The 12,075-nt window shown below is 38.1% G+C and overlaps 1 protein-coding gene across 3 annotated transcripts in view; it reads right to left on the bottom strand.

Annotated features, from left to right (window-relative positions):
- Window positions 1–771: 771 nt before the first annotated feature.
- Window positions 772–12,075, bottom strand: part of LOC121495793 (T-cell-specific guanine nucleotide triphosphate-binding protein 2-like) — a 74,354-nt gene continuing 63,050 nt past the window's right edge. Inside the window, exons 3-4 of one of the 3 annotated variants that reach the window (XM_041763759.1) lie at window positions 5,097–5,227; window positions 772–2,823 (exon numbers count right to left, since the gene is read on the bottom strand). In XM_041763759.1, the coding sequence (XP_041619693.1) occupies window positions 1,478–2,803 (1,326 nt within the window). In that variant the 5' untranslated portion in view covers window positions 2,804–2,823; window positions 5,097–5,227 and the 3' untranslated portion in view covers window positions 772–1,477. The remainder of the gene's footprint in view (window positions 2,824–5,096; window positions 5,228–12,075) is intronic. The other 2 variants (XM_041763762.1, XM_041763763.1) reach the window with 2 other exon arrangements.

The raw sequence follows: 12,075 nt of genomic DNA, 5'->3' as shown, positions 1-12,075 counted from the left end.
TTTCCAAAGAATATATCCAGATAGCTAACAGATCCATGAAAAGATGCTCAACATCACACAGTATCAAGGAAATACAAAACAGATCTGCAATGATATATCAACCTGTACCCATCAGAATGGTTAAAATCAATAACACAATAAAATGGCAGGTGTTGGTGAGGATGTGGAAAAAGGGGAATCCCCTTTTTTTAATAAACTAATTTTTTATTGGTGTTCAATTTACCAACATACAGAATAACACCCAGTGCTCATCCCGTCAAGTGTTCCCCTCAGTGCCTGTCACCCATTCACCCCCACCCCCACCCTCCTCCCCTTCCTCTACCCCTAGTTCATTTCCCAGAGTTAGGAGTCTTTATGTTCTGTCTCCCTTTCTGATAAGGGGAATCCCCTTGAACCATTTGTAGAAATGCAAACTGGTGTAGCCACTCTGAAAAACAGTATAGAGGTTCCTCAAAAAGTTAAAAATAGAAGCACCCAATGATCCAGTAATTGTTCTACTAGGTATATACCGCAAAATTATAAAAATACTAATTAAAAGACATATGACCCCAATGTTTATAGCAGCATTATCTACAATAGCCAAACAATGGAAACAGCCCATGTGTCCACTGACTGATCAATGGATTAAGATATGATATATAGATATAGATATAGATAAAGATATGGATATAGATATAATGAAATATTACTCAGCCATAAAGAAGAATGAAATCTTGCCATTTATAATGACATGGGTGAAGATTATGTTAAATGAAATGTCAGTCAGTGAAGACAAATATATTATTTCATTCGTGTGTGGAATTTAAGAAACAAAACAATGAGCAAAGAGAGACAGAGAAAGGCAAATCAAGAAAGAGACACTTAACTATAGAGAAGAAACTAATGGTTACCAGGAGGGAAGTGACTGAAAAGAAGGGTTAAATAGGAGATAGAAATTAAGGAGTGCACTTGTGATGATCACTGGGTATTACATGGAGGTGTTGAACCACTATATTATACACTTGAAATTAATATTACACTGTCTGTTCCCTAACTGGAATTTAAATAAAAACTTTAAGAAAAAGAATGTATGGATTCATTACAGAGTGTCAGAACACCAAAGATGTATTATGTATCCATTTATATAAAAATCCATTTTTCAGAACCCACTATGTGCATAGCCATTTTTTACTACTATGTCTATAGAAATACCAGTTCTGGGTTATGAAGCAACCATCACACAAAGAGTTATTCTCTCCAGTAGCAGAAAATTCCAGATTCCTCTCTTTCATTTTCCCAGGAAGGATCATATGAAGGAAGGATTCTTTAGAGCCCATTATTCTCACTGTCAAATAATAGTCACTAAGTTCAAGGTTTATTCAAGAGTGAATTATGGAAATGTCTGTGATACACCTTGAGGGCAGTGGGTCAAGATGTTTGAAGGAAGCCCTAAGTCATTTTTCCAGGGACCACTGCCATGCCAGCACTGAGAATAAATTCAGGAGCTGGATGTGTCACTTTTCCCATTTTCATTTCCAACATTCATATGTAGATAGGTTTGCTCAGAGTCCACAGGGTCCTTAAAAATCTCTTCCTTTTTAAGGAGAACTTTTGCATCACTCACCACAGTGTCAAGGAAATAATTTTTCAAATAGTAAATCTTCCTAAAGTAAATACCAGCAGCAATGGGTCCTCCACTAACAGAGCAGAATTTTTCCACATATTTCAACAGTTTTTCCCCTAATGATTCATCGTACTTTTCAACTGATAGCAAATGGGGAAACATAAGGTTTGCCTTGAGTTTCTCCACGGACACATTCAAGTCCTTGGCTATGGTTTTCAGGGATATATCATCCAATCCAAAGTAAGACCTGTAGAGAGTTAAAGTATCCTTTAAAGTTTCCACATCGTTATCACTGATGTAGCCCACCAAAGGGATGGAGGCTGATGCTCCAGCTTTAATGGCCTCCAGCCAGACCTTTTGTCTCAGGCAATCCCTCTTCCGGTCAATGGTGGCCTCAGTAACAATCGGCAGGTATTGCATGAAGATGTGGCGCTTGTGGGAAGGGAGCTCCCTCAGAAGGGTGGTCTCCAGGCTTTGGAAATCATAGTCAGATAACTCAAAGCTGGAGACTAAGAAGACCTGAGCATCACTCATATTGGCCTCCATCAGATGTTTCACACAGTCATTGCGGATCTTTTGCAGGATTTCATCCTTATTGAATTCTCTGGGTTTAATTCTTTTTAGATTATATAAATCACTATCCACTTTAGATCGGACAAAGTAGAAATTCTTCTTCATTTTTTTAATTGCTGTAGCCAGTTGCACATCATTGATTTTGAAGCGTGTAGCACAGATGATAATAAAGAAGTCATACTCCCTAAATATCATTTTCTCCAGATAGTCCTGAGGCTGAAAGCTAGTGGTCCCTATGCCAGGCAGATCCCAAAATGTCACACTGGGAAACTTTGGGTGTTTATAGGCCTTTCTGAGAAAAGTTGTCTCCACTGGCCCAGTGGGGGCAGCCCCTTCTTCGTCATGCCCCACGCCCCGCAGGGCATTGATGAAGCTGGACTTTCCTGTCCCAGATTCCCCGGTCACAGCAATGTTCAGTGGGGCATTGTCAATATCTCTCAATGCATCATTGATTGCAGAAAATGCACTCTGAAGATCCCCTCTCTCCAGATGTGATTGAATTGTGCTGATGGTCTCCTGAGAGACAATTTTGGTCTCCAGCTTGAATTCCTTAAAAAACTTGTCAAAGCTGGAGGCCAAATCACCACCATTTCTATTCGAGGGTGTGGAAGGAGGGGACTGACCCATGGCTGGAATAGTAAAAGGCACTATGGGGAAGAGAGAAGATGGAAGGAAAAAGAGTTAGTACAACAAGTGGTGGCTTGACTGTGCCATTAGGGACAGATATAATATCAGTCCTGGCCACAACATTGTATCCAGGAGCCCTTCTCTTTCTGTCCAGGCATTGTGTGGACTTCTGACCTGGATGCAAAGTTTGCCCTTGTTCAGGCACTTCCCTTATGTTGGAAAGCCCTTCTTGTTTAAGATGCTTTTCATTCTTCCAGACAAATTTCAGAGCCTGATTCTTCTACTGAAACTTTCCTGCCCATATTATCCTTTCTTTATCTTGTTTTAGTTTTTTTTATTTGTAATATTATGAAAATAATACTTCTTTATGGTAGAAAATCTAAAAGACAGCACTGATATTCACCACCATATCCCTTCCCACCTGTGGTGTGAGACCCTCCAGAAAATCCCCTTCTGATAACTTCCAACCTCATGTCATAGACTTTGGGTCTTATATGAGGTAGCTAAATAAAGACAAGTGGCTTCTTTCCTTCTCAGAAAGATACTGTGTATCTTTATGAAAAGATAGAAACGTTTAATGATTGCAAATGTGTTTTCTTTTACCTAGAAAGTGTGCTGGCTCATGAAACAAGCTGTTGAAAGGACTCTTCTATTTTTCCTGGAGTAGTAACAGTAGGTGAAATGGACTTCCATATTCTAAAAAAGCATGTTGGACTACCCACCTAGGACTTTTTATGAACCACTCCAACTGTCTGAGATCACCTATCACCTACTTCAAGCCTGCATATAATAGGGGACAGAAACCAGTAGGAGAGATAAACCACCTAGAGGACTGACTGGTATATAAAGTGCCACTGGTGGAAAATGTCTTATGAGCAAAGACTGAAGCAGTAGCTGAATGGGATGTTGTAAGAAGCCAGCCACGATAAGGAAGTCCCTCTGTCATTTTTCTTGCTATCAGTCAGACTGAGCTGGTTCTGGAATCCTGGACCTATCTGATCACTGGAGACCTGTACCTTGAGATGGGGCACCAGAAGAAATCATATACTCAGGACTAAATGTAATGTGAAGTATTTGTATACTATCCCCTGCAGAGATTGGGTGCAGAGTTTTTTTTTTTAATTTTTATTTATTTATGATAGTCAGAGAGAGTGAGAGAGAGAGGCAGAGACACAGGCAGAGGGAGAAGCAGGCTCCATGCACTGGGAGCCCGACGTGGGATTCGATCCCGGGTCTCCAGGATCGCGCCCTGGGCCAAAGGCAGGCGCCAAACCGCTGCGCCACCCAGGGATCCCTGGGTGCAGAGTTTTTAAACCAAGAAACAAGTTACCTCAAGTTAGCACTGATGTCTAGGCAGCATGTAGGCTAGAGAAGTGTCCTTAGACTAAAAGTGAGGGGTCAGGCACATCCTCCAGGAGCTTCCTGGTAGCCATAGGCTACAATTTTTTTTTAATAAATTTATTTTTTATTGGTGTTCAATTTGTCAACATACAGAATAACACCCAGTGCTCATCCCGTCAAGTGCCTACCTCAGTGCCCGCCACCCAGTCACCCCCACCCCCCGCCCACTTCCCCTTCCACCACCCCTAATTCGTTTCCCAGAGTCAGGAGTCTTTCATGTTCTGTCTCCCTTTCTGATATTTCCCACTTATTTTTCCTCCTTTCCCCTTTATTCCATAGGCTACAATTCAGGAGAGGATGGCAAAAACAAATTTGGGAAGAAATATTCAGAGCAAGTGTACAAGGTCTGGACTGGTATACATATGAATGGGGAGTGCAAACATTATCCTTAGAAGAGAGAATGGTGGGAATCTACATTTCAAGATTGCTATGAAGCAACTTTTAAAAAAGCACTTCTGACTGCTCAGGAGGAATATTCTTCACATGCAGTAGAGTGGAAATCTTGAGGATGTGGCATGTGCAGGGCCAACATTTGGCTGTGTGAAGGGCAAACAATATCACCCCTTTGGAGAGCAGGTACCACTCAAAGCAGAATGAGCAAGCCTCAGTGTGAAAGAGGCATACACAATCAGGGCCTTAAGAAGGAGCCAACAAGGTGAGACTTCAGCCCTATCAGATATGGTTCCATGTCTGTGCATTCTCAGAAGATGTGGGGAAAAATACACAGCAAAGCGATGAAATCTCTGAGACAGGTCCTGAGGAACAGAATAAATACAGCAGAGGGAATCAAATGACAGGACTGAGAGGGCAAATAGATGTGGAAAACAAAATTCTGTGTGATGAGCAAATTTCAAACACACAAAAGCCATGCCCTATTGTTAAGTTTCCATACCTCACCTGATGTTCCCTGTGAAGTTCTGTTATTATTTTCTAATGAAACAGCAATGCAAGGGAAGCAGTGGCAGAGTACTTTTAATGTGATCCCTGGGAGCTTGTATTCCTCTTGCAGTGTGTCCTCTGCAGCTGGGATAGAAATGGGAGGGAATGTGAGAAATCCATGTCAGTGATCCTTAGATGTGCATATATATACATACAATTCTCATCTCATCCTCTCAAAGACCCAACACACAAAACTTTCAGTTCTATGGAGAGATGTGCTAAAAAGGGCCATCATGGAGCCACTTAAGTTAAAGCCCAAGTCAGTAAACTAAGACTTAGTACCTAACTGTAGTCTCAACCTCCAAGGATGTGATCTTTCAGCAGTCAACATGGCTGTTGCCTGGTCAGCACTAAAACTATGTTGACAAATTCCCTTCTTTCCCCTTAGGAGGACAACATTGGCTAAAACAATGGGTTCTTTTCTGCTTTCTCTCTATACTTCAAAACTTTTCCTTTTCTGGAGTTTGATGGAGTTCCTTTCTATTTGATAGGTGGGAAGCTGCCTGATTCATAAACCATTTAATAAAACCATTAAGCCTCTAGAATATACTCGGTTGAATTTTATTTTTTTACAGATTTGGTGTCAGTGTCTAGATCCTAGGTAAACTTCTGACCTGTATTTGAGGACAACAAGAAACACAGGTGTAGGGCTCCATGAGTCCTTTTTAGTTCACTGTCTTTCTCAACATTGCCAAGGGCTATGCTAGTCCATCTTGCTTTGAGTTCTGCTCTTTTTTTTGCATTACAACTCCTGATCAAATTGCCTTTCCACCTCAGGGTTAATGAGTCAGTGTCACCAACACAGAGGCTCTGACAGAGCACCAGTCTTTAGTCTTTGGCTCATTCTACAAGTCCACATTGGTATCCCTTCCTCAGTTCCAGGCCACAGTCTATATTTACTGCTCTTTGCTGCCTTAGGCTGTTCCCCATTTCCTGTCTGCAGTCTTCATTAATGGAACCTGCTGGTTTCATCCATGATGGACACTGGTGGTGATGTGTACAGGACACTCTATTGAACAGTCTGCAGTAACTTCTAAATTTAGCCCTTGGTTCTGAACTCAGATTCCACGTTGGGAACTGTTGGTGGCCGGGACAGTTCTTTATGTGTGTGGCGTCATACTGCAGTCCCCATTCTTGGAGGCCTGCAGGTTCAATCCTTGTCCCAGCCTCTAGTTCTTTGGTTCTTGCTTATATCCACAGTTTTACTACCTCAGTGCTGTTGGTTTCTGTTAATGTGTACATAAAGTAAAGCTTTAATTTAAAGAAAACTAATAAATAAATAAATACATAAATAAGCAAATAAAAATAAATAAAGGGGATCTTTAAAATCCAGAGTTAATTTTTCTACACTTTAGCACATTGCTTATTTTATATCTAATAATTATGGTTCCGAAAGCTATAAAAATCTATAATCTTGTTTGTGTCCCTAACAGATTGGGTTGGAGACTTTCAGATTGGTAGCCATAAAGTAAGGCCAGAGGAAATTGTGAGTCACTCCCTATTTGTAACTAGATATGGCTGGATAGAAATGTGGGCTAAACACCATTTATGGCAAGGGTCCTACTAAACTGCTTCCAGCTCTCAGGGGAATTGCAACCTAGAATTATAGCTGTCTTTCTGAGGAACACTCCAATTAGATAAGATGAGAGACTCCTAACTCTGGGAAACAAACAAGGGGTAGTGGAAGGGGAGGTAAGCAGGGGGATGGAATGACTGGGTGACGGGCACTAAGGGGGGATGAGCACTGGGTGTTTTACTATATGTTGGCAAATCAAACTCCAATAAAAAATATACATTAAAAAAAGATAACTTGAGAAGTGCACTTAAAAGCAAAAGCTTCAAAATTCCAAAATAGCTTCATTGAAAGTGTCACTACTAAAAGCTGATAAAAAAAGAAATGAAGTACCCAATACAAAAGACCATAAAACTGATATAATTGTTAATGCTTTCCACTATCCTCCTTTATTTGAATACTTATTCTAAGTTATCTTCTATCTGAATTGCCTTGACAGAAACCATAAATACAAGTCAGCTCTAGAGGCAATTCAAAGTTCACCTATTCTTTTGCCAACTTGAAAACTTTCCATTTATTTCAAAGGACTTGTGAGTTATTGGTCTTAGAAAACCAAATCTTTCCTGGAGGAACTTGCATTCTTTCTCTGCCCCCCTAAAGTAATACACATTATCATGTCTTTGAAATAGAAACACACCCATAATTGCCTGAGACTAAGGGGGGGAAAAAAGGGAAAGAGGCCTTTCTATGATACCAACTGCTAAAATGCACCCAAACTCTAGCACAGCCTCCTGAAGATGAATTCTTAATTAAGTTAAACAAAATCTTAAAATCTTTTCCACAAAAATTACTAATGACAAGGACTCTGCAGTTGTGTGTCCATATATATATGGAGTGTTTCATTGTAAAAGGGCTCTATTTGGTTGGTTTGAGGCAGGCACTTGTAAGGATTGAATGTTCTAAAACTCTCAGAAAAATGGACATTACATTAAATGTTGTTCAAATTCACGTGATTTGGAAAAATATTCAGTATTAAAGCTAATTTAAGACTGTTGGTTTAATAAAAATAAAAATGTCTTTAGAGTTTATAAGCATTAAAAATAACATTTTTATTCTACCTTTGTTTACTTAAAGTCAAATAAATAAGTTGATGCTTTCTCTGTTACAAAAAAATTTTAATAGCTTGGGAGAACAATATAGTGGGATTTATTCATGAGAGGCATAGTGGTTCAATATTCACAGAACAATCAATGTGATACATTCTATCAATAAGAGAGAAGATAAAAAACCATGTGTTATTTCAATAGATTCAAAAAGCATTTGACCATTTGACAATGTAGAATTTTTGTAATAAAAACCCTAAGTAGTACTAATGGGAACATACTAACGGGAAAATAAAAGTCTGTTATGAAAAACCCACAGTGGATAGAACTGGAGGGTATTATGCTGAGTGAAGTAAGTCAATTGGAGGACAATCATCATATGGTTTCACTCATACAGAGAATATAAAAAATAGTGAAAGGGATCATAGGGGAAAGGAGAGAACATGAGTGGGAAAAATCAGAGAGGGGGACAAAACACGAGGAGACTCCTAACTCTAGGAAAGGAACAAGGGGTAGTGGAAGGGGAGGTGGGACGGAAGATGGGATGACTGGGTGATGGGCACTGAGGGGGGCACTTGATGGGATGAGCACTGGATGTTATACTATATGTTGGCAAATTTAACTCCAATAAAATAAAATAAATAAATAAATAAATAAATAAATACCCACAGGGAACATCATACGCAATGGGGAAAAACTGAGACATTTCCCATAAGGTCAGAAAAAAGACAAGGATGTCCCCTCTCAACACACACTCAACACAATACTGGAAGTCCTAGAAATAGCAGACAACATAAAGACATAAAAGCCATCCAATTGGTAAGGAAGAAGTAAAACTTATTCACTATTTGCATATGATATGATGCTACATATAGAAAACCCTAAAGACTCCACCAAAAAAAATTAGAACAGATAAATGGATTCATTAAATTTGCTGGATACAAAATTAATATGCAGAAATATTGCATTCCTACACACTAATAAAGATGCCCATAGCGGGCAGCCCAGGTGGCTTAGTGGTTTAGTGCCTGCTTTCAGCCCAGGGCTTGAGCCCAGGTCGGGCTCCCTGCAGGGAGCCTGCTTCTCCCTCTGCCTGTGTCTCTGCCTCTCTCTCTGTGTCTCTCATGAATAAATAAATAAAATCTTTAAAAAATAAATATATAAACTAAAGAAGCCACAGAAAGAGAAATTAAGAAAACAATTGCATTTACAATTGCAACAGAAACTGTAAAATATCTAGGAATAAACTTAACCAAAGAGGTGAAAGACCTGTACTCTGAAAACTATTAAACTTTGACAAAAGAAATATAAGGCAATGAAAAGAAATGGAAAGACTTTCCTTGCTCATGGGTGAGAAGAGTGAATATTATAAAACATCTATACTACCCAAGAGAGCTACAGATTCAGTGCAAAAACTATCAAAATACTAGCAGCAATTTTCACAGAACCAGAACAAACAATTTTAAAATCTGTATAGAGACAAAAAAAAAGACCCACACAGCCAAAGAAATCTTAAGAAATAAAAACAAAACTAGAGACATCACATTTCCTGACATCAAGTTATATTACAAAGTTGTATTGATCAAAATAGTATGCTTGTGATGAGCACCGGGTATTTTATGTAAGTGTTGAATCACTAAACTGTACCCCTGAAACTAATAGTACACTGCATATTAACTAACTGAAATTTAAATAAAAAACAAAAATATAGAATGCTATTGGCATAAAAATAGACATATGGTTCAGTGGAATCAAATAGAAATCCCAGGAATGTATCCACAATTATATGGTCAATTAATCATCGCCAAAGCAGGAAAATATATCCATTGGAAAAAGATAGTCTCTTCAACAAAAGGTGTTGGGAAACTGAACAGCTACATATGAAAAAATCAAACTGAACCACTTTCCTATACCATACACAGGAATAAATTCAGAATGGATTAAAGACATAAATGGGAAACCTAGAACCGTAAAAATCCTAGAAGAGAGCATAGGCAGTAAATGAAATTGGCCATAGCAACAATTTTCTAGATAGATCTCCTGAAACAAGGAAAATAAAAACAAAAATAACTATTGGGATTACATGAAAGTAAAAAACCTCTGCACAGCAAAGGAAACAACAAAACTAGAAAGCAACCTAATGAATTGAGAGAATACATTTGCAAAAGATATATCAGCTAAAGAATTAGTATACAAGTGGCACCTGGATGGCTCAGTTGGTTAAGCAGCTGACTCCTGATTTTGGTTCAGGTCATGATCTCAGGGTTTTGAGATCAAGTTCTGCATTGTGCTCCCTGCACAGCAGAGTCAGCTTGAGATTGTCTTCTCACTCTGCCTCTCTATCCCATCCCCATCCTTTCTCTCTAAAATAAATAAAATGTTTTTTTGAGAAAAGCCTTTTTTAAAAAAGGAATTACTATACAAAATATATGCAGAATTAATACAACTCGACACCCAAAAAAACAAATAACTCAATTTAAAAATGGACAGAAGACATGTACAGACATTTCACCAAAAAAAGACATCCAAAAAGCCAACACACACATGAAAAGGTGCTCAACATCATTCATCATCAGGGAAATGCTAATCAAAAGTACAATGAGATACCACCTCACACACATGTCAGAATGGCTAAAATGAACAACACAGGAAACAAGAAGTGTTGGCAAGGATGTGGAGGGAAAGGAAGCATGGTAAACACTTGGTGGGAATGCAAACTGGTGCAGCCATTGTGGAAGAAAAGTATGGAGGATCCTCAAAAAGTTAAAAATAGAACTACCCTACCATACCATACCAGTAATTGGTCTACTGGGTCTTTACCCAAAAAATACAAAAACACTAATTCAAAGGGATACAAGCACCTCTCTGTTTATTGCAGCATTATTTCAATAGCCAAATTATGGAAGCTGCCCGAGTGTCCATTGATAGATGAGTGGATAAAGAAAATGTGATATATATGTAATAGAATGGTTTTTAGCCATAAAAAGAATGAAATCTTGGGGTACCTGGGTGCCTCAGTTGGTTAAGTGTCTGCCTTTGGCTCAGGTCATGATCTGCAGGTCCTGGGATCAAGCCCAACCTTGGGATCCCTGCTTAGCAGGGAGTCTGATTCTCCCTCTCCCTTTTTCCTTCCCCCCAGGTCATGCTCTCAAATAAATAAATAAAATCTCTAAAAAAAGAAGATGGAATTTTGCCTTTTGCAATGACATGTATAGAGCTTGAGAGTATTAATGTTAAGTGAAATATGTCAGTCAAACATAGACAAATACCATATGATTTTACTCATATGTAGAATTTAAGAAAGAAAACTAATGAGCAAAGGGGGAAAAATAGACAGACAAATCAAGAAACAGACTGTTAACTGTGGAGAACAAACTGATGGTAACCAGGTGGGAGGTAGGTGGAGGATGGATGAAAAAGGTGTTGGGGATTAAAAAGTAAAAGTACACTTACTATGAGGAGCACTGAGTAATGTATAGAACTGTTGAATCACCATATTGTATACCCGAAACTAATATAACAGTCTATATCAACTATACTGGCATTAAAATTAAAAACTTAATAAAAAATAAAAATACCTTGGCAGAATAATTGACTTTGATGTCTCATGACTTATGAGTACTCATTTTATGAGTAATCTAAACATAATTGTTAAGAACAAAAATATTGAATAAATGTGTAAATTAATTTTTTAAAAATTTAGGTCAACTTGTAGGGGCCCCTGTATGGTTCACTTCTTAGGCCATGCAACTCTTAATCTTGCAGTCATAAGGTTAAGCCTCATGTTAGACATGGAGCTTACTTAAGAAAAAGAAATTGGATAAACTTCTATATAGTTTCCAAAATCATTCTGAAATCTAAGCTAAAACCTTAACATTTTGCTGAGTTAGAGTAAGAAATGATTTAAGTTAAATTCACTAAATATTTAGATCATTTCCAAATAAGATAAATAATGAAACATTGATTACTAAAATTAGTTTTCTCTAATTTTGACGTCTTAATTAAAGTTAAATGTACATCCATTGGTACACTTCTTTTGAGTTCTTTATTGAAAAGTTGTACTATAGAAAAAGCACGTTTGTTGAAATTACAAAGTGTATTTCTAAATTTGCCAATCTAAAAAATGCTGGTGTAAGACACAGTTAACTCATGCTTACCACTTTGTTTTCAATAAAAATTAAAGTTTCTAAGGGTTGAGAACTCTAATATATTTTGTTATAGCTACAAAAATTAAAAAAGGAAACTTCTCTGAATGAAAGAAAAGGTTTTTGTTTTTTTTTAAAGATATCTGGACCAGATGCACCTTTCTTTCTTTC

This window comes from Vulpes lagopus, chromosome 7 (assembly GCF_018345385.1).
Source record: "Vulpes lagopus strain Blue_001 chromosome 7, ASM1834538v1, whole genome shotgun sequence".
Taxonomy (NCBI): Eukaryota; Metazoa; Chordata; class Mammalia; order Carnivora; family Canidae; genus Vulpes; species Vulpes lagopus.
The sequence above is the reverse complement of the archived record's forward strand: the minus strand, read 5'-3'. Positions and strand labels throughout refer to the sequence as shown.